We start from the raw sequence: 22,641 nt of genomic DNA on the forward strand, positions 1-22,641 counted from the left end.
CAGGAATTACCTCAATGTCAGCTTCATGGTGTGATCTTGTAGTGGGGCCTGCTTTGCCTACTTTCTTGAATGTTTGAGGAAGAGGTGTCTCAGGTTCTGTGTCTGAGTCCTCTGCCTCTGGACACATCTCTTCCACTTCTGTGTCTCCTTCAAAGTGATGCATAGGATCCTCTCTTTGTTTCCTTTTCTGCTTCAACTTCTCAATGATTTCATCTTCCTCCTCATTACCTATGTCATGCTCTTCCTCCTCAATGATTCCATCTTTCTCCCCACAGCAGTTCAAATCAACAAACACTTCATCATCAGAGGGGCCAACATCTTCCTGTACTTTCTCTTTGCCCTTTGCTTTCTTCAAATTCATGCTCTGTTGTGTGTTAATATATGCAGACTCTTGACCTGGCTCTACAACAGCAATAGGCACAGCATACAACTCTTCAATTGTGTCTTCAACAGCAATAGGGAACAATACTCCTGCCTCATCTATAGAAATAATGTTGGAATCCCCCACATTACTTATAGGCACTTGTTCCTCCACAATATTTGACCTATAAAACTCTCCTGGATTAGGCTCATTAGCCTTAATTACAGTTATGTTGAGCACCTTCTGCTCAGCATAATAGTCTAGCATCTCTTCCACACTATCTTCACTGTCAATAACCTGCATTCCTGCTGCCCCCTTTCCTTCTTCTTTCATATAGAACATGTAGTCAGCTTCAGTATATCCCTCTTCAGTCTCTAGCAGTGCTAACATGTTCATAAAAGTAATTTCTGACAAAGAAATGGTCCTCTCCAAGTTGTCTCTCCCTTGAAAATGGTACCTTATTTCCCATATCTCATCATCCAAACTACATAAAATTGAGGAGAATTAGTGCTTGATTGATTCTGTTTTAATAATGTAACATGTTATTCAGACAAGATATTCAGACAAGAGACCATTAGTGCACTATCTTCACTGTCAATAAGGAGTAAACAAAGCATTCATGCATAAACCTATAAACCCAGAGCTATATTTCCTACTGAAACATGTTATACAGAAAAGATATTAACTATATCAGCTACAACACTTGAGTAAACAAACAATAATCTTCAGTAAATAAAGCACTAAAATCAAACTGCCCTAAAATCTCCTAAAATCTAACAACCCTAAAATTTCCTAAAATCTAACAGCCCTACTGTAGCATGATAGGTTTATATGCAATCTAACAACCCTAAAATTTCCAGTGTATCCAATGAAGAGAGGGGTGGAGGGGGAAGAAATCTTACCACACGCCACCGAACCCTGAAGCCCACTGATGGCCTTCTCCAACGCCTGAAGCCCTGATCTTGCGTGCTAGGGCCGCCACCGCACGACGCTCAATGACCCACTCCGGTGGCGAGGGGGCCAAAGGGGATCGCTTCGGTGAAGGAGCCCGCTGCGTCGGCAAGCTACTGCTTCCGAACCAGTTGTCCACCTCTGAGAACCCATCACCATCGCCTCCAGTCCCTCCGCCGCCTGCTGACTCGCCGCCGCCGCCGCCGCTAGGTTTAGCCGCCGCCGCCATCGTAGGACAGAGAGAGTGACGGGGAAAGAGGGGAGAATGGGCCAAGCAGTCAGAGCCGCGAGCGCTTTGACCACGCGCGTGCCCTAACGGCCGTCAACCCACTCGCCGTCTGGCCTCGCCCACGTGGCACCTGACGGGTGGGCCAGCCTAGTCAGAAATCGTGTTAATTGCGGCAAACCGGTCATTTGTTTTTATTGAGAAAATTTACAAGTCAAATGATGGATTTTTGGTACGCGTAACAAATGTGGTGGCAATTGAATGCTTCAACTTTAAATGTGGTGTTTTTTTGCAATTTACTCCGTTGATTCGGGCCTGAACCCGCCAAATTCAACCGCGGACAATCGCACGGCTCTAACCACCACAACGGAGCCGATTACCGCCATAACACCGGGTTTTGGGGGTCACCAACATCCGCCTAGGGAGTAGATCCGTATAAACTAGCGCGACCAAGACTAGTGCTGTGTGCCACTGCTCGCCGTCGCTTTCCCCCCGCCTCCTTTTCCCCACGCGGTAGCGGTACAAGAAGAATAAAGGCCTTGTGGAAAAAAATACTAGACACTGAAAGCCCAACCCTCTCCTCCTCTCATCTCTTCTTCCTCCAGTCCCCCGATCTCCGCAGCAGTCGCGAGGGTTTAGAGCTCGTAGGGTTCAAGCCTTGCGTTGTGCACTGTGCTGTGGTGCCAGGTAAGTTGTGGACTTGGCGGGTCTGGTCGCGTGCAGTGCGCCGTCCCACTCCCATGGCGGCGCCGTGGTGGGCGGCGGCGCTGGTGACGCTGGGCGTCGTGGGGTTGGCGGCGGGTCCCCGGGGTTGCGCCGCGCAGCCGGTGGTGCTGACCAGCTACGGCCAGCCCAAGCTCTCGCTCAGGCCCTACGACTGGACCTACCTCCGCGGTGAGAGATCGAGTCGCTGCTGCTGCCTGCTTGGGTTTAAGTTATTTAAACCAAACCAGTAGTATATTTACTGTATTAAAATAGTGTGACCGATCTGTGTCGCGGCCTCTCTTCTTCGTTTTATCTTCTCCGGAGATTAAATGCTCGTTTGATACCAGATTCTATGTGGTTTACCATTTCCTCGCGCCCCGATCCTTGGGCTGGGAGAATTTTCATTTGCCACCACATGTTGTGGATTCTTTCTGAACGTGCCCCGTGTTTGGGTTACTTGAATTTCGAAATCCAATGCCTATGCCTCTGGTTTTACTTTGCCTGCTCCACTGAGTGTTTGCTTGTTAAATATGTATTTCTTTCCCATTGAGGAACAATTGACGCATATAATTTGTATTTGTTTTGACTCATGTATCTAGTAACTATGCCTGAATTTGTCCCACGTGGTTTGAGTTTTTTTATCTTTGCTTTCCTTACTAGCAGTTGACTTGCCGGCATCATTTTCTTCTATCACCATGAACTTTGCAACCGACAGAGATATTGTAAGTGAAAGACTCTGGTCTTCTTCTGTGAGTTATATTACTGTACTTGTTTTTCTCACAAAAATAGTACTGTAATTTGTTTATGTGGGGGTGAGCTATGCTGGCTTGTCTTCTCAGAGTGGAGTGGCAATGTTGGTGACTTAAAAAGTGCTTCATCACTAGCAGACAGCAATACTAGCTGAACAATCAAGACATTATGTTCTTTTCATGCTCGTCCTAGTTTACGTTATACATACGTATTTCAAGATGTTGAGACCGCTTATGTATAAAGGCCTTTGGAATGCAGAGATATGAATAACATAGGATTGAGATATAATGGCTTGTTTGTCTAAAAAAAAGAAGAAGATATAATGGCTTGTTGAATGCTGCAGAAACGCAAACACATAAATTTACAAATATGCTAGACGTAAAATTCTTTCCATGAGGTCTATGTTCGAGTTAAAATCATGGATTGAGCCATTCTGTAGGTATTTCACTGGATTCCTGCATGCTCATTCCTTTGTTCTAAATTAAAATTTCCTACACCATTCCAATCCTCCAAAATTTCTATAATCAAAAGATGCCTTAAGTGTCCATCTACAATTTGTACATAGTCCAATTTTTTTTATATCATGCTCTCAAGACAATGAGATGATGGAAGGGTGATCGATATGTTTTTTACAGCCCCCCCCCCTTCCCTGTATGGCATCGTAAATATTTTGTACACCATTAAATATTTATACACCGCCGGAGTCTTCCATACTTGCCTGTCTGGAATGGACGTAATATTTGTGTGGGCATCGCCGCATCGGTATTTAGTTCAAATTTGTACGAAATACCAATGGACACACAAATATTACATCAATTTCAGATAGGTCCTACAGTTTTCCATAAAATAATTACTGGTTTGGTTTAGTTTTACATTTGATAGTTAGTAGAACCTGAATGGTAGAAAAACACTGTAGCTGGATGTTTTGTATTTGCGGTGGTGATCGAATGAAACAAAAACACTTATATGCTTCAAATAAAGCTAGGTAGTGATGCATTCATGCATGACATTGTGAGCTGAAAGATTCTGTTTTTTGAACCTTTTAAATTTTAACAGCATTACTTGTTTATTCCCTATTTTTGAGCATAGGTGCAAACCGACTTATGCACAGCTTATGCAATGTTTCTTTAAATAATGCAGCCCAGGGAGCACTTAAAAGATCTTCCGAAAAGTGATCTTGCTATCATCTGTTTGATGATTGCCAACCCTCCTATTCCTGATACATCTGATTATTATTTGGACAATTTATGTGAGTGCCATATACATTTTCTCATGTGATGACATACTTTACTACTTTATCTATTTTAACAATCTTGTATACCTACACAATTGCGGTGAACTAGTTAAAGATGTGCTATATACGGTTCATGACCATAGTCTTCAAACTGAAAGAGATCTAACTTGTACTAAACTATTGTGAAGCCAATCATATTTTGATGCTATTATTTTGCTTGAAAGTCCATCACGAATTTATTGCAATGAGTGAGAAAATTAAAACAATGATGTAACAGATAGATAAAAATTTCAAGATACTGCAGTTATGAAAGGCGAAGGCTGAAGTAGCTAAGATGCTAATAAAGTGGTGTGTATTTTTCTTCCATCTGGATAGCTATATCCTGTGCTGCCATTTTTCTCGGGGAAAAAGAATAAGAGGAGCATATTTGTGCTGCTATCTAGTCTGTAGCTTTTCTGAAACAGTAGCATGCCACTTGTTTCTTCTAGATGAGGAGTATATTTGTCAAAAAGACACTGATTTGTAAGCATTCTTCTAGCAAGTTAGCTTTATATGTTCTTTGATCCTAGCATAATATTTCGTGTTTACTTAACTTTCTGATTAAACTAATTTTGACAGGAAGGTTCTTTATTGCAGTATCAAACTTTCTTGCTGTTGGATCTTTTGGCAATACGAATAACCAATCAAATCTGGCTCAGTGCATACCATTTCAGAAGAACACAACGATAGTGTTAACAAATGGCCAGGTTAATTATCCTGATGCTCTGACAGTCTGACTTGCAAAGCAATATGTTGTAGGCCCTTGTTTGTAGTAGCACAACAACTGCAGCAATGCTACCATTAGCATTGTATGAAAAATTCTCAAAATTGCTTTATTTTCTAGAAATATTCACCTCCTAGACACACTGGTAGTCTGTTGGGGAACTAGAACTGAGTCTAGTATGATTACTCAATGTAGAACATAATCTTAAATAGGAATGTAGATAGTTTCTTGCACGCTTCCATTTGTTGAAGATAGAAACCAAAACAGATTAAAGCTTTTTACCTGCTTGGTGCATCTGGCTCATTATGACATATGACATATTAGAACCATTAGGTCCTCTGACTTTGAGACCTAGTTTGTGCAAATTTAAGATCATAAATTGCAGCCCCCGTCAAGTCCACAGCATAGGCATGTGGAGCCTCCACCTGAGGGGGGATGTCGAAGTATGCTCACCTTTCCCTAATGGCTTAAGCTTTTGACTGAACTGCTTGGTGCATGAAGCTTAATACCATGGACCGGTAATCTGTAATCTCGTGTAACACTGCAGGGTCCAAATACACCTTAACTTTTGGTTTCTATCCTTGCTTTGCCCAAAAGGTTTAACCTTAGCATGGGTTGCTCCTTTGGCGTTACTTGCACATTATTCAGCAATAGGCTTAAGCTGGTGTAGCACCGAGTATCCTAATCTTAAGTGCAAGGGATTTACGTTATCTTCTGATGTATTAGCTATACACCAAGAAATTATGTGGACTTCTAATGTACTGGCCTTCGGTATGTGCAGATATTGCCAGGGATTTGGTACATTGGTTACTTTAATGGCCTTGGACCTGCTCGCACACAATCAAAGATGGTACGCTCAGTCCAGATTAGGGCATGCCCTGTGCTGCATAATTATTAACTTTATAATTCCGCCATGTGGCATAATTACGTAATACACAACTTGAATCTTGATAATTATACCTTTTCAGATTAGCCGAGGGAGAGCACTATCAGTGAGCACTAGCATTACGGTAGAAGGATGTCCTACTTCAGCACTATGGGGACCCTACTGCAACCAAACTATTGAAACTATTGGTTGTTCTCAGTTTTCAAGATATAACAACTCAAGAGATCTTCTAGGTCTGACTATCAACACCCGGAAAATATTGAAAACTAAAGAAAATACTAGACGTACCAGCTTCTTATCAAGGTCGAACCATCCAATAGGACATCAACTCGAGTCCAATGGTACTAGCGTAGTGGGAGTGGAGAATTTGATCACTTGTGCCATTTCAAATGACTCACTATGCCTCAGGCAAGGCGATATAAAGTTTTACTTCTTGGATATAGTCAACCAAGCACTGCAATTTGAAATTACAGCTGCAAATTTTAGATTATCCCAAAGTGCATCCTTAATCTGTTATCTGCGCTGCAATGCCTTACCTCAGAGAGATTTGCACGATTATTCAGGTGATATTAGCAGTGCTCCCTTGGTTATAAAGCTGCCAAATATTGGACGATGGTATATCGCAATTGAGATTCTGAACAAAACACAGATGAGAAATACAACCGCACCTATGCTGGATACAATTTGTTTCTCATTTGATTGGCAAGTAACTGGATGTCTGAATGGAAAAACTGGAACCGACTGCTCATGGGAAGCATATGTGCTACAGGTAGGTTGAGTAATTGACAGAGAGGCATTCTGTATGATTTTTAGTGCATACACTTCCATCTTTTAACTGGATGTCTGAAGGGGAGCCTTGGCGCAGCGGTAAAGCTGTTGCCTTGTGACCATGAGGTCATGGGTTTGAGTCCTGGAAACAGCCTCTTGCAGAAATGTAGGGAAAGGCTGCATGACGTGAACCGGGCTGCCCTTTTAGCCTTGTACCTAACTAACAAGAAAGATAAACATAGCCGTGGCAAAGACTGGGTTGATCTTTGTGTTGGCCAGTTAACGGTGTAGTGGCAGCTAAATAATGGTGCCTACCTTCTTTAAAAGTGTAGTGGGTTTACCTCTTTCTCTTCTGTTACAGCATCTTTGAAATAAATGAAATTTTTAGTTTGCCTAGAATCTGTTTAATTACTGCCGTGAAGGCTGATGTGTTACTTTCATGGTAATTCCTGTCTTTTGGTCATGAAAATTATGCAATAAATGAATCAAGGCAGAATGATTAGTGCGAGAAGCTAAATAAGAGCAAAGTAGTTACTTATCACCAACATTTGTGGGATTAGCCAATGTTATGAATCTCACTGCTATTGTCAGGGTTCTAATATTTTTCTCTAATGCTGTGCAATCTTGCAAATATCAGATAATGTTGAATTCGAAAATGTCATATATTTTTTAATGCAAGGAGTACTGGATATTCATCCTGGACGTTATCCAATAATCTCATGTGCTTGCATTTATTTTTTGCAAAGTAGATTTTATTTATTATGGTGCTGCAATTCTGAACGTCTCCTGTTGAGATAAAGCCAGCATGTTGCCACCCAAGGTGGGACACTAGATTGATCTCTTAATTTTAGTTATTACTGCAATTTAAGACTTTTGAGAGTGGTATGTGCACTCTTTGTTTCTATGAACTTCACTTCTTAGTAGGTGTCTTTATTAATTACATATTGTTTACGTGCAGAGAGTTCCTAAAAGAAATCCTTCTGTTCCTTTTGAGTCATATTATGTTCCTACTGATGAGGGGGCATTGCTGGAATATAGTCACTTCTCGCTCGAAAAGTTCTTAACCAACTCATCCTTTGAGCAATTTGCATGGACTTATTTCTTTTTGGATGTTCCCCAAGGTTCAGCAGGTGCACTTATTCATGTCCAGCTAAAGTCAGATAAAGAATTGAATTATGAGCTGTACTCAAAATATGGTGGTCTACCATCAAATGATAGTTGGGATTATTACGCAAGCAGGACAAGCAGCAGTAACGGTTCAGTATTCTATTCGCTACAGAATTCCACGGATTCAGACATGGATCTATCTATTTTCTATGCCAAGGAGGGAACTTGGTGCTTCGGAGTCAAGCATCCAAATTATACTTCAAATTCTCAGACATATATGTCTATATCTCTTCAGGGATGCCATAGAAATTGTAATCAGAAAGGTGTTTGTCATGCTTCAGTTGATGAAAGCGGGTTAACATTCTACAGGTAAATAATCCTCAAGGTTTCCCCTGCTATTTGGATGCATTTGCATTTGTATGCCCTGTATATGATGTTTGATACAGTACTCAACAAAAGAAAGTATTTGTTTCTAGCTACTGTGATAATTCTTAAAGATTTGTTTCTTCTCATTCAACAGCTTCTGCACTTGTGATCGTGATCATGGTGGGTTCGATTGCAGTGATGAATTAGTTTCACCTAATGGTAAGTCTCGTGTTTAGTTTTGAAATTTCAGTGTGCCAGTGATTTTACAGTAGAAGATTCTTCTCCATATAAATGATGAGCAATACTTCAATCAGCTACTACTGTTAGTAGTCAATTATTGATGTAGTGTTTTGACTCATTTCCTCGGCAGTGCACTTTATATTTATCAAGAGAAACGTTGCAAATGTTCGTATGAAATTCTTCGATCATTTAAACATTAACATGTGCTATGTTTGGGCACTCTTAAGGTAACTGATTCTTAGGAAGTTTGCATTCAATAAAATAACATGTACAAGTAAGCAAGTAGCCATATAGTAACATTAGTAGTGTAATGTTACTGAAATAACATGTACATGTAAGCAAGTAGGCCAAATGTTTCCTACCATCCAGTGGCAGTTACCTTCATGTGAGTTTTGTATATTGTATGTAGAATCTGTCAAACCAGAGTATGTACGTGTAGTATGTAGTATGTAAGAATGTTTTGGTAGTATATATACCACTTTTTAGGTAGTATTTATATTATTTTATACATCAAATCTGAAGGTATTTTTGAAATATTAGTAAAAACTATGGATTAACATGCAGTATTTTCATATAGCTCGCTATGAAAAATCTTAGATATAGTATATGAACATACCTAGAATGATAAGTATATACTACCACATGATAGTATATGAGACGTGAGGGTAACTACCACTGGGTGGTAGGATATATAGGGGCTGTTTGGATTGCGCTACAGCCAGCCCTGCCAATCTATGGGCAAGCCAAATAATCAGTGGAGTAATCCTCCGCTCACGACGCGCCAACGATTTGGAAAAAAATGAACTGGAGGGAGTGAGGCGGGCTAGACATACCAAATAATTGGTGCCCAACCAAACGCGCAGCGATGTCTGGTCAACGACCATTATTTTGGAAGGGCAGCTCATGGCTCCCATCCAGACAGCCCCATAATATATCATCCAATGAAGAAACGGTTGATGTAACGAGTAGATTCTTATTATGTGCCTCACTCTAGTTCCGAACGCTGTCCACAGAATACTCATAAGTTGATGGCAACAAAATGAAAACTTGCCAGATGTAAAGTTTTTTTTTTCTCGAGCACACAAATGTCTTGAGTTTCATTTTGTAGAAGAAGGCGTCAAAATGACACAAGGTTTACAAATTGAAACCAAAAGCAAAACGCAAAAAGGCAACCTAGGCGAAGCAAAAGAAAGAAGTAAACCCAAAACCTCTAAACTGTTAAAACCAGACTTGAGGTAGAGAGGGTGAGCTGAACACGGGAGAGTTGGTTTAGCTCCAGCGAGCATCCACAGCTTGGCTTCACACAGGATCAAGTCAACTAAAGCTGAGCAATCAGGTGTGGCGCCATTGACGACGCAGTCATTGCGCAAGGTCCAGTTGTATAGCTGACTGATGTAGGGTGGAAACCCTAGGGCCGATCTTTCACGATTGGAGTGGATCCTACGGAGAACACGAGGGAAAACACGAGGGGAAACACGAGAGAAAACACTCAAACCAGCAAGATTCGATTACACATGTGCTAGATCCTCGAAACACAAAGAGATACACAATCCACGATCAACAAAGGACGATACAAGTAGCAAGTTCTTCTCCGTGAGGAGGTCTTGAGGGGTCTTCCCGTGAGGGGTCTTGAATCCACTTGGGGGATCTTCTCCGTGGAGGTCGTGAACTCCGATGGAGAAGGGATCAAGTGGAGAGCAAAGCTCTATCTCAAATGAGCTACTACTTTGCTAACCCTAATACGGAGCTAGGGGACGAGTATTTATAGTCCAAGGGGTAAGTTGGGGATACATGGGGCGAAACCCCTTTCGCTGCGCACAGGCAGGGCGGTAGTACCGGTCATGGGGGCGGTTGTACCGCTTGGAGCTCTTGTACTGGATCCTGGAGGTATTTCCGGAGGTGCTTAGCGGTTTTACCGGTGTTTGGAGCGGTTGTACCGGTCTGATGGCTGTTACGGGGATAAACCGGTGCTGTACCAGCCTTGCACCGCTCGATCACAGAAGCTGGACTGGTAGTTGGGCGGTAGTCGAGCGGTTGTACCGCCCGGGCGGTAGTTGGGCGGTTGTACCGGGGTTTCTGGACTGGGCAGATTTTCTTCATGCTCTTGATGTCCACCTTGCACCATAACTTCTCCTTGGTTGCTTTCTTGGTACCTAAGCACGCAAAGCATCTCCGTTTGAGGTAGTAGCCATCTCTCAAGTGGGCCAAAGGGGAGTTCAACAAGGAGAGTTAACCTCGTTCTCGGTAGCCCTTGCACGAGCTCGTGTCATCGGTCCGCGTGATGTCTTGGGAGACGAAGGTAGGTCCATGGGGATGGTCGTAGGATGCTCCGCATCACTGACTATTCAGACTGTAATTATCTTGGCCAGTAAGTCTAATCCATTTTCTTTTATCTGATTCTACAATGGACTCGCATGTTGATAAACTGTGTTAAGTAAACTTCATTTGAGGATCAAAATGCAAGAAATAATGAACCAGCATGTGCCTAGTTGCCGGCATAATGAACCAGCAGTTGGAAATTCTTAACATATCAGTGCAGGCTGCAGGTTATTTTCAAGGAGAATGTGTTACCTTATGCAATGAATATCACCCTTTTGACAAGTTGTGATGCATCATTTTACATCTATGCAATAAATTATTAAATTATAATATTGGTTATATCTGAATGCAGGGCACATCAGGCAGTCTGTCTTTCTAATCGCATCAAATGCTGCAGCAATTTTACCTGCCTTCTGGGCCCTCCGGCAAAAGGTATACTTGTGCTTCTACTAGCATGATGGACTGAAAAAAACCCCTCAATAAGTATGATATTTTGCCTACTGGTCCACGGTTCTTCCCTTTCTTCAGTGAGGGGGGATTAGCCAACAAAAAATGTGCCTTTTTGGAAAATAGGGAAAAACTTCTGGACATTCGTTAAACCATTTACTTAAATTTGATGACCTAGATATCTACTTTGCAATTTTATGGATCCTCAATGCAATTTGCTATTTTATTTACATCTATCAGCTGGTGTAAGGAAACTGTCTTATCATTTGGGGATTATTTGTAGTTCATTAGTCATTACACAGAAGTGCTATCTCTGGTTGAACATAAAATTGTTGAAAGACCTGTCAGATTTGAATGAAGGCCTTTGTGCGGTCAGTTGTCTTCATCTCATTTTCAAAACAAGCATCTTATATGATCCAATAGGAATATATACACGACTACACGAGTAAAGTATAAAGTTTCATGTTGAACTATGAGGCAAAACATTCTGCAAGTTATGGAGTTAGGGAGAATAACATGATTGTTAACTCAAATAGATCCTATCGGTATGGCAGGTGTTGAGTTCGGAGGGATGAAACATGTAGGTCCCAAATGAGAAATGACTGATAAGCTGCTAGATTGTCTTACTGCAAAACCATGCCTAAACTAGTTCCATATTATTATATCTTGATATTTTTAAAATATTCTCCACATTCAAAAAGCTAAATTTGAGTTTTCTTTTTATATAAACGGAGTAAATTTGCTCAGTAACATGGTAACCTTTTTCCCGTTGCCACCTAGGCGTTTGCCGAATGGATTCTTTACACGTCTAGTGGAATTTCTAGTGCTTTGTACCATTCATGTGATGTGGGCACCTGGTGCATACTATCTTTTCGTGTATTACAGGTAAGATGCTCATCACATACTGCTAGTTTACATATCATTGACATTTATTGGACCAAGTATCATGGCCATGTGTATTATTATTCTAATACGAGGTAGACCACCTTGCACCTTCTGGTTGACAGTCAACTTCAGTTTAGGAAAAGACCCAAGAGGAACACGAGCATAATTTACAAGTTTACATGTAGTTGCATCCAATGAATATATATTTTTAGCATGCAGGCCCTCGGTGCATGAACTCGTGCAATCATGTATACCTAATTAGTTTACATAATAACATTGATGTATCCTAACGTATAGGCTTCTACTGTATCATAATAACATCGATACAACAAAAACAACAAAGCCTTCGGTCCCAAACAAGTTGGGGTAGGCTAGAGGTGAAACCCATAAGATCTCGCAACCAACTCATGGTTCTGGCACATGGATAGCAAGTTCCCACGCACCCCTGTCCATGGCTAGTTCTTTGGTGATACTCCAGTCCTTACGGACTCCTCCCATGTCAAGTTCGGTCTACCCCGACCTCCCTTGGCATTATCAACACGCTTTAGTCGTCCGTTATGCACTGGAGCTTCTGGAGGCCTACGCTGAATATGCCCAAACCATTTAAGACGATGTTGGACAAGCTTCTCTTCAAACGGTGCTATCCCTATCTCGTATTTTTCATTCTGGACCCAGTCCGTCCTTGTGTGGCCACACATCCATCTTGACATGCGCATCTCCGCGACATCTAACTGTTGAACTTGTCTCCTTTTAGTCGGCCAACACTCAGCGCCATACAACATTGCGGGTTGAATCTCCGTTCTGTAGAACCTGCCTTTTAGCTTTTGTGGCACTCTCTTGTCACAGAGAACGCTAGAAGCTTGGCGCCACTCTATGTTTATAAAGCGGTAAAGCGAAGCGAGGCGCTTGGGGGGCGCCTCACTGCTTAAGCGATAAAGCGTAAAGCGAGGCGACGCTTTAGACAGACTCTGAACCTGATGGGCAGTATAATAGAGCACCATTTAGTGAGACATATATATGTTGATTCTAATCCAGCAGTGAGCCCATATATTCTGATCCATCCACTAAGCAGTAAGCAACTAGCCAATTGCTATAAGAGAGGCAGTAGCACCTAACAGCAGAGGAGTTGTGCATAGCATAACACACAACAGAGCAGAAAAGGCTGGTGCAGATCTGAGGAAGCTGCTGCCAGAGGAGAGAGGAAAGAGCTGAAAGCCTGGATATTTGCACGCTCTGGTTTTGGTTCTCTCTCTTTCTTTCCCCTCCTGTAACTGTTTCAAATGTGAGCCCAGCCCTGTTTCCCTGCCAGGAATCTCTGTACCCTGCCTGGCAAGTCTAAGGCGTCCTCTCTGCCTTAAAGCGCCAATCAGGACGCCTAAGCAGGCGCTTCAGACGCTTTAGTGTCTAAGGCGGACGCCTTAGACACATGTCTAAAGCGAGTTGGACGCTTTGAGCCTGGAGGGCGCTCTAACGCTTAAGCGTCGCTTAAGCGACGCTTTAGGGACGCTTTACAAACAGAGGCGCCACTTCATCCATCCGACTTTGATTCGATGGTTCATATCTTCATTGTTATCTCCATCCTTCTGCAGCATTGACCCCAAGTATCGAAAGGTGTCCTTCTGAGGCACCACCTGCCCATCAAGGCTAACCTCCTCCTCTTCGTGCCTAGTAGTACTAAAACCGCACCTCATGTACTCGGTTTTAGCTCTACTAAGTCTAAAACCTTTTGATACGCAATTTTTATATTTAATGCAATCCTAATAAATTGAAAGCTGATGGATGAAGTTGGAAGTAAGGAACATGATGGCAGTTCCGTCGTGACAAATAGAAGTGACGCAGCATTATTTTTCCTGGTTGATGCTAGTAAGCACCCTTTTTCATGGCGATTAATTGGTTTAACATCGAGGACAAGCATTTTATAGTGAGGTACTGTTATAGACCTTGGTCCAAAACAGGGAGATTTGAGAAGAATTAAGGTCCAACTACCAAGCATAGGGCACTTGCCCTAAAGATGTATGTGGATCTGTTTTCTTGCCCGCTTTCGGACGCACACATCGCCGCGGTGTTGGCCATGTTCGGTTGGGAGTCGCCGGCTGTGCCTCTCGAGGGGGCGGAAGTGTGCTAACGGCCACACCGGCGGCATGGTAGGAGTTTGCAATGAATACGCAACCCTTGAGGATGATGGTGTGGAATGTTCGCGGGCTAAATGCGCCTGCCCGTCGGAATGCTGTTTACCAGGTGGTGACTGCGGCCAGTCCGGCCATAGTGTCTCCAAGAAACCAAATTACATGATGTATCGCTAAATGTTATACGACAATGCCTCGGTGCTAAGTTTGGGAAGTTCTTCTACTTGCCTGCGCTGGGAACGCGCGGTGGGATCTTGGTGGCTTGGGATGCCATAATAACTCAACTTTCAAACCCGCATTATACCAACCATATGCTAACGGCGCTAGTCAAGTGCCCCGATGATGAACAACCTTGGTGGCTCACGTGTGTGTATGGGCCACAAGAGGAGAGTGAGAAGGTGGAGTTTCTGCAAGACTTGGTGGATATTCGAGACCTCCACGTGGGGCCTTGGCTTGTGGCCGGGGACTTCAATCTCATTGCTTGTGAGGAGGACAAGAACAATGTCATGATTAACCGCAGGATGCTGGGGAGGTTTCGCGCAAAACTAAACTTCCTAGAGCTAAAGGAGATATATTTAAATGGAAGAAGGTACACGTGGTCAAATGGAAGGAGAGTCGACACTTTGGAAAAGATCGATCACGTGTTTGTTTCTAATGAATGGGATGTGGCGTACCCAGCAAGCTTTCTTTCGGCCTTGGGTACGGCGGTCTCGGACCATTGTCCGTTGGTGCTGGATATGAATGTATGCATCAGCACGAAGAGTCGATTCAAATTTAAATCCTTTTGGATTAGAGCAGAAGGATTTATGGATGTGGTGAAGCTGGCTTGGAGCTCAACACCTGCTGCCTCAAACGACTATCTTACGCTGCAAAACAAGCTAAGAGCCACTGCGGTGAGTCTCCAAAGGTGGAGTGACCATTGGATCGGGAATGTGAAGCTGCAAATAGCTATTGCTCTTGAAGTTATAAAGCAACTTGACACCGCCATGGAGGGAAGAGCTCTAACTGATGCCGAGAGGGAGCTGAGGAAATGCCTGAAAAAGAAGCTCATTGGTTTGAGTTCCCTGGAGAGGACGATAACGAGGCAAAGGTCAAGGCTGCTGCAATTGCGTGAGGGGGGGCAGTAACACTTGGCTTTTCCACCAGCAGACCAGCCAGATGCAAAGAAAGAATGTTATAAGATCTGTGAAGCACAATGGGAACCTATATGCTGGGCAGGACGAGGTTGCGTCGGCAGTGGATGCCTACTTTGGTGCGGCATTTGGTACCTCGGATGCTAGGAACCATACTCTCAATTTGGATATGCTAGGCCTGCCGCACCTGGACTTAACACATCTCGAGCACCCGTTTACGGCTGACGAAGTGGAGAAGGTAATCAAGAGCATGCCACTAGATAAAGCTCCGGGACCAGACGGGTTTACGGGAGGTTTTATGCAACATGTTGGAACATCATCAAGGAGGGCTTCATGAAGGCAATGGACTGTTTCTACAAAGGAGATATGAGAGGTACGCCTTCATCACTGCCGCCGAGATGAAGGCGTACGATGACATGTTTGCGGTGCCCATCCCGCTCTCGGTGCTCACGGCCATCGCCGCCCTGGTAGACCGAGAGCTACCCGCGGACTTCTCTACCGCGGCTGCTGCGACGGCCACCGCTCGGATGGCCGGCTCGCCATAGGGCTATCGTGATGTCCGTCCCCGTCGATCATGTCCACCCATGGATCACGATATGGAATGTGCGCGGCCTTAACGCGCGTGCCCGGCGCTATGCCGCTAGATCGCTGCTTAACACCATCGGAGCCTCTATTGTATGCCTACAAGAAACTAAAATGGCTTTGATCTGCTCGTCCGTTGTCCTCGATGCCCTCGGTTCGGAGTTTGACGACTACACGTACCTCCCAGCGAATGGTACGAGGGGAGGCATCCTGCTCGCGTGGAAGAGCAGGGTCGTGTCCATCACTGCCCCCCTGTTCACCACAAACGCCGTCACGACAAGAGTGGCCACGGCTAGTGGCACGCCGTGGTGGATGTCCGTCGTTTACGGCCCCCAAGAGGACGAGGAAAAGATCGCCTTCCTGCAGGAGATCCGCGATATACGCGCGGACTGCCCCGGGCCGTGGATGCTCTGCGGTGACTTTAACTTGATCTTACGCGATGAAGACAAGAATAACGGCAAATCGCCGTATGATGGGAAGATTCCGCCGCCTCGTCAACGACCTCGCGCTCAAGGAGGTATACCTCAATGGAAGACGATTCACGTGGTCCAACGAGCAAACTCCGCCCACCCTGGTGCACCTGGACCGCGTGTTTTGCACCGTGGACTGGGAGGACGCGCATGGTGACTGCCACTTGAGATGCCTCGCCTCCGTCGTGTCCGACCATTGCCCGCTCCTCCTCGATTGCGCGCCCACACATGTAGCGCCCCGGAGGTTCCACTTCGAGGATTTCTGGTTGCGGCTCGACGGATTCCACGACACGGTTGCCGCGGCTTGGGGATCGGTGCACGACCCGGACCCTTTCCGGCGTCTCATGCTGCGCCTTCAGAGCACTGCCCGCACACTGACGAGTTGGAGCGCCAAGTCCAAGGGTTGCATTCGTGACAAGATGGCCATCTCCCGCGAGCTCATATCGCGTTTTGACAAAGCCCAGGAAGACCGCACGCTCTCCCCCGCGGAAGATTGGCTGCGAAAACAGCTCAAGATCTCATACTTGGGGCTGGCTTCTCTCGAGCGCACGATCGCGAGGCAGCGAGCGCGGATCCCCACGCTCAAGGACGGCGATGCTAACACAGCCTTCTTCCACCGGCAATGTTCATTCCGCCGACAGAAGAATCACATATTCAGCCTTGTGGTCGAAGGACAAGCGATCACTGATCAGGAGGGAATGGCCCAAGCGGCCTTCACGTACTTTGACGATCTACTTGGCTCCTCCGCCGCCCGCAACCACATGCTGGATCTATCGCAGATCATCGAACCCCATGATCTAACTGACCTCGAGGCACCATTCAACCCGGAGGAGATTTGGGACGCCGTCAAGCGCCTCCCGGCCCGCAAAGCGCCGGGGCCGGACGGATTTACCGCGGAATTCTTGCGGGCCTGTTGGAGCATCATCAAGCAGGACTTCTTCGACGTCTTCCAGCAGCTCTTTGAGCTGCGCGGTCGTGGATTCAGCAAGCTCAACCAGGCCCTCTTGACATTACTCCCAAAGCGAGCAGATGCGTGCCAACTCCGTGACTACCGGCCAATATGCCTCATTCACCTTGTGGCGAAGATATTCGCGAAGGTGCTATCGCTCCGCCTAGCGCCCAGATTAGGAGACATGGTTAGCCGCAACCAGAACGCTTTCATCCCGGGGCGGAGCCTGCACGACAATTTTGTCCTCGTCAAGCAATCGATGAAGCTGCTGCACCAACTTGGGGCTTCGAGAGTGATGCTCAAGCTAGACCTAACGCGCGCCTTCGACTCCCTATCTTGGCCCTTCCTTTTCGAGGCCCTTGGCCAATACGGATTCGGACCTCGCTTCAGGGAGTGGCTCGCGATCTTGCTATCATCTTCGAGCACTCGGATCATGATCAATGGTGAGCCGGGACCGCCAGTTTGGCATCGCTGCGGGCTGCGCCAGGGCGACCCCGTATCCCCGCAGCTCTTCGTGCTCGCCGTGGACATCCTGGGGCGCCTGATCAGCCGCGCCCACGACGCCGTCATCTTGCAGCGGCTGCACCCCCGACGAGACATTCCGGCCATATCCCTGTACGCCGATGATGTGATGCTATTCTGCCACGCCACGCACAGCGACGTGGAGGCCGTCCGCGCGATCCTGGCCCTATTCAGTGAAGCAAGCGGCCTCCGCGTGACCCTCAATGGCGACCCCGAGGCGGATGCAACAATTGATCAGATGGGATGTGCGAAAGCGGGGCTGCCCATTACTTATCTTGGCATCCCGCTCATGCTACGCCGCCCCTCAGCTGCCCAACTACAACCCCTCGTCGACTCGGTGGCTGCTCGGCTCCCCGCATGGAAAGCATGGCTCATGAACAAAACCGGGCGGCTGGCTTTGGTCAAATCGGTGCTCACCGCGATTCCGATACATCAACTGCTCGCGTTCGCGCCGCCCAAGAAGACCTTGAGACAGCTCGAAAAGGTTCAGCGCGGCTTTTTGTGGGCTGGGCGCGCTGTTGCTAATGGCGGACACTGCCACGTCAACCGGCGACGTGTGTGCCGCCCGCTCGAGTACGGCGGCCTCAGGGTCCAGGACCTGGAGCGTGCTGGCCTCGCGCTGCGCCTGCGCTGGATGTGGTTCTCCCACACGGACGACGAGCGCGCATGGCGAGGCCTCGACCTCCAGTTTTCCCGCGAGGAGCGCGCATTGTTCTTCGCATCGACGACAATGGAGCTTGGCGATGGACTGACGGCACTGTTTTGGGATGACCGATGGCTCAACGGTCAGTCCGTGCGTGAACTCGCACCGGCACTCTACCAATGCATCCCCAAACGGCGACGCAAGTCAAGAACGGTGGCCGCAGGCCTAGCGGGCAACGCTTGGGCTCGTGACATTCAAGGAGTGATAGGGATCCATGAGATTGGCCAATATCTCAGACTTTGGCAAGCCGTGCAGCACATCAGCCTATCAAACCGGCCTGACCGAATGCTCTGGAGATGGGCGGCTAGTGGCACCTATTCGGCACGGTCTTGCTACGCTGCAACCTTCCACGGGTCCATGAAATGCCCCTCCTGGAAGCTTACCTGGAAGAGCTGGGCACCGCGCCGCGTCCATTTCTTTCACTGGTTGGCTAGCCGGGACCGGTGTTGGACGGCGGATCGACTCGCCCGTCGCGGCCTGCAGCACCATCCACGATGCCTCCTCTGTGATCAGGCCCCAGAGTTGATGTGGCACCTGCTCCTAGAATGCCCGTTTACGCGGCAAACCTGGCACGACGTGCTGGCTTGGGCGAGGATACCTTCACAACCGCCAAGCAATGAGCCCACCCTCACGGACTGGTGGCAATGAACGAAAGGGCAGACCCCACATGCGTTACGGAAAGGCCTGCAATCCATCGCCATGCTCGTCCCTTGGATGATCTGGAAACAGCGCAATGAGTGCGTCTTCGAGAATGCGCGCCCCTCGGTTACCACACTCGTAGATAGGATTAAGGCCGAAGCCAAATGTTGGGCACAAGCTGGCGCATTGGGTCTCAGGGTAGTCCTTCCCACTAACTGGGATGTTCACTGATAGGGTGCTAACCCATGTAACCACCACCTCCTAGGAGGATTGTATCTTCTCATCTTTCCAATGAAATGAAACGCAAAGAGTCCTTTGCGTTTTCTCGAAAAAAAATAAACCACAGAAATGCTTAAAAACTGACCCCAGATTCTTAAGATTTCCCAGCGAACGCCCAGAATTGCCATGCGAAAACAGATAAAATTGCCATGATGTTGCAAGGGATTTGCCATGCTCTAAAGCAAAAATTACCATGTGGTACAAAAAATAGAAAAACTGCCACGCTGCGCAGTGTAATTGACATGCGTTCAATCTGTATCTGCGGGTCCTAAGGGCGTTCGCTGGGATTGCTTAGAAAACTGACGTTCGCTGGTTAGTGGTGTCCATAAACTAACTCATCTCTATCACACGCCATCCTTAATGGGCATAAATGTTCTTCCAACCGGCCACAGGGCCCATGCCCATCTGACCTTAACATGCCGAAAGTCCAGTACAAACCTACTTACGAGTGGTTGAGAAAGTTCTCACCAGAGAACAATTATATGCGACCTCATGTGCTCCATCTATTGAGTTAACCTTTATAGTACCCTTTGGGAATCTTGATGTCATGATTGATATATTCATAAAGCATAACTTACGCAGTTCTCTAACAGGCCGTGTATTCTAGTACAGATGGGTTAAGTAGATTTAGAGTAGAGGAAAACTGGGAATGCAATGTCTTGGTTGGATGGTATTTGTTTCCAGTCTGGACTTTGGCCTGTGAAATCATGTCCTTTGGCTGTTTTTCTGTTCAGCCCGTACACTGTAAAATCTCCCTGGCCCACCCTCCATGACCTCTTAATAGTGTTTACGGCCATCACAATTGTGGGCCTTATCAGCAAAATCACGTTCTTGCGATGTTTGAGCTAAAGCCGAAAAAATGTGTGTCGCATAACAAGTTTTTCCTGTTTGAAATACTTCTAATACATCATTGGCCATGACCACTGGACTGTCTTGCTTCAGTTTTTGGACTTCTGGCTTTCATTCATGGCTGTTGTTGGTACATTCATATATATGGCTACAATTAAAGAAGCTTCAAAGCGAGCAATGCATACTGCTGTGTTTATTCTGACAGCTATTTTAGCTGCAACTGGTGCCACCAGGTATGGAAGTCACTGCTTAGTTTCTTTGATCAAGTATCATGGACACTGGGTGCATCAATGTATGATAGTTACCATCTCAGATCTGCCAATATTGGTATCGTCGTTGCTATTGGTTCATTTGGCCTGCTTATTGGATGGATATTGGAATTCTCTACCGCACGAAGATTTGTATGCTGCTCGTGGCGAATTAACCTCAATGTGCCCCATAGGTGTGCTTGCATTCATAGTTTCATGAATATATGTCAGCAGCTAATTTGTGTATCCTCTGTATCTTAATTTCACATGCACACATCACGCTAACACTGTTGTGTTTAGGTTATAGCAATCACGTCTCCATTATTTCCTTTGGTTGGCTGATGCATTTTTCCTATTGCTGTTCTTTCTTGCAGATGGCCAAACCTCGCGGCTTTGTTCTGGAATACTCTGGAGATGCTGAACAAGCGGTTCCGTTGGCTGTATTTACTTTTTGGTTTCATCACATTATCTTTTGCAGCTTTAAGCTGGAAGCTAGAATCAAATAGTAGCTATTGGATTTGGCACAGGTATGGAATCATTTCTTCAGTATTGAAAATGCTACATCATGTATTTTTTGTACAAGTTGTACTAAAGCTGCGACGAGTAATATGGATTGGTGGCAGTACTAAGTTTTGCAAGAGCACATTTTGTAGCATGATGTATATCATCTTGAAGCACAAAAAATACATTTTGAATATAGAGCGAACGCACTCAGTTGAAGAAAGTCTGCTTTTGTACCAGCACATTTGATGTATATTCTTATCCTTACTATGAACGAACTAAGGTGAAAATTGTTTTCTCTGCAGTATGTGGCACATAACTATCTACACATCTTCATTCTTCTTCTTATGTTCAATGCGTGTCAACACTACGAATCATAGTCCGGAGACAACCTATGAGTTGACAAGGCAAGATACCTTGCCAACGACAGAGTCAAGTCAGACCTAAGGAATATCGGGAGAACTGTACTCCATACCTTCTGGTGGTAAACTAGAGATCCATGGACAAAGGTCTTATCTTACTACAGCGAAGAGCTTGATACCAGATTCTTTCTGGCAGGATATGCATGTGCAAGCCTCATTATACCGTAAATTTGCACGTATATATATATATGGCTTCCTTGCAATTTGGGATGTAACGCACAGTTATTTGAGGGATATTGGGACTACACATGTAAATTGGTTGTCACCTGCATCACATAATAATTGTAGATAGCATGGTGCAGGGAAAACATTGATTAGGAACTAGGCAGATCACTCGATTGGGTGTCACAGCTAGTCGGATGATATAGGTGGAAAACAAGTAGGGAAGGTTACCCAGGTTCATGCACTCTCGGTGGATGTAAAACTCTACTTCATGCTTGATTGTATTGATAGATGGGGTGTACAAAGTACAGGGATGATCTTGGGGTGTGTTTGATTGGCGAACCAAATGCATTGTAATGAAATGGTTCCATTCCAGTGGAACGGGTCAGTTTCATTCTAGTGTTTGGTAGTAGGCAAAAAGTACAATGGGTTGGTTTCGCTCCTGTATTTGGTTAAAGAGTTGTAATGAAAAGTAGAAAGCATAAAATTTGAATTTTTGTTTGTATTTTCAAGACAAATAATGTAATGTTAGCTTGTCCCAAATTAATTGTCTTGGATTTGTGTAGACATGGATGTATCTAACACTATTTGTATTTAGACAAATTTAAGACAATTAATTCGGGACAAAGGGAATATATACGTTGACAAGCATGACACGTTATGGGAACGTTGCATGAAAAACAAACAAAAAATCCTATGAAACACCTAAGATTAAAAAATCCTATGAAACACCTAAGATTTGATCTATGAAGATGCTAGTGTCATGTTCAATATGCAATCCTATCCGAGAGGAACTCGAAGGTCCTACCAAGGATAGTCACATATTGAAACGCTTTTGCAAGGTGGATATCATTACATCGTGCCATTATATAATAGTTGGGAATATATACAAGGCATACATACGTCACATGAATACATCAAAAACTCATACATGAGAATTGAGAAGAACATTTAACTATGGATGAAATACAAACAAAAACTCAAACGACATCCGTCTTGCTAGCCCAGGCTGCTGACCAGGAATCTAACCCAAGACCGATGAAGAAGA

At 45.3% G+C, this 22,641-nt stretch overlaps 1 protein-coding gene across 4 annotated transcripts; it reads left to right on the forward strand.

The window, feature by feature from the left end:
- The first annotated feature begins 2,054 nt into the window (after positions 1-2,054).
- LOC123044335 (uncharacterized) lies at positions 2,055-22,090 on the forward strand. Of its 4 annotated transcripts, XM_044467046.1 has the most exons (14): positions 2,060-2,432; positions 2,907-2,965; positions 4,134-4,242; positions 4,864-4,973; positions 5,772-5,840; positions 5,959-6,645; positions 7,603-8,120; positions 8,272-8,336; positions 11,029-11,108; positions 11,904-12,008; positions 20,354-20,493; positions 20,574-20,702; positions 20,883-21,035; positions 21,315-22,090. In XM_044467046.1, the coding sequence occupies exons 1-14, from the start codon at positions 2,279-2,281 to the stop codon at positions 21,454-21,456; spliced, it is 2,520 nt and encodes an 839-aa protein (XP_044322981.1). In that variant the 5' UTR covers positions 2,060-2,278; the 3' UTR covers positions 21,457-22,090. The 4 variants fall into 4 exon arrangements, with proteins under 4 accessions (XP_044322993.1, XP_044322981.1, XP_044323001.1 ...); XM_044467058.1 differs by lacking the exon at positions 11,904-12,008 and having other exon boundaries at positions 2,055-2,432; XM_044467066.1 differs by lacking the exon at positions 2,907-2,965 and having other exon boundaries at positions 2,064-2,432.
- The last annotated feature ends 551 nt before the right edge of the window (positions 22,091-22,641 follow it).

Source organism: Triticum aestivum, chromosome 1A (genome assembly GCF_018294505.1).
Source record: "Triticum aestivum cultivar Chinese Spring chromosome 1A, IWGSC CS RefSeq v2.1, whole genome shotgun sequence".
NCBI lineage: Eukaryota > Viridiplantae > Streptophyta > Magnoliopsida > Poales > Poaceae > Triticum > Triticum aestivum.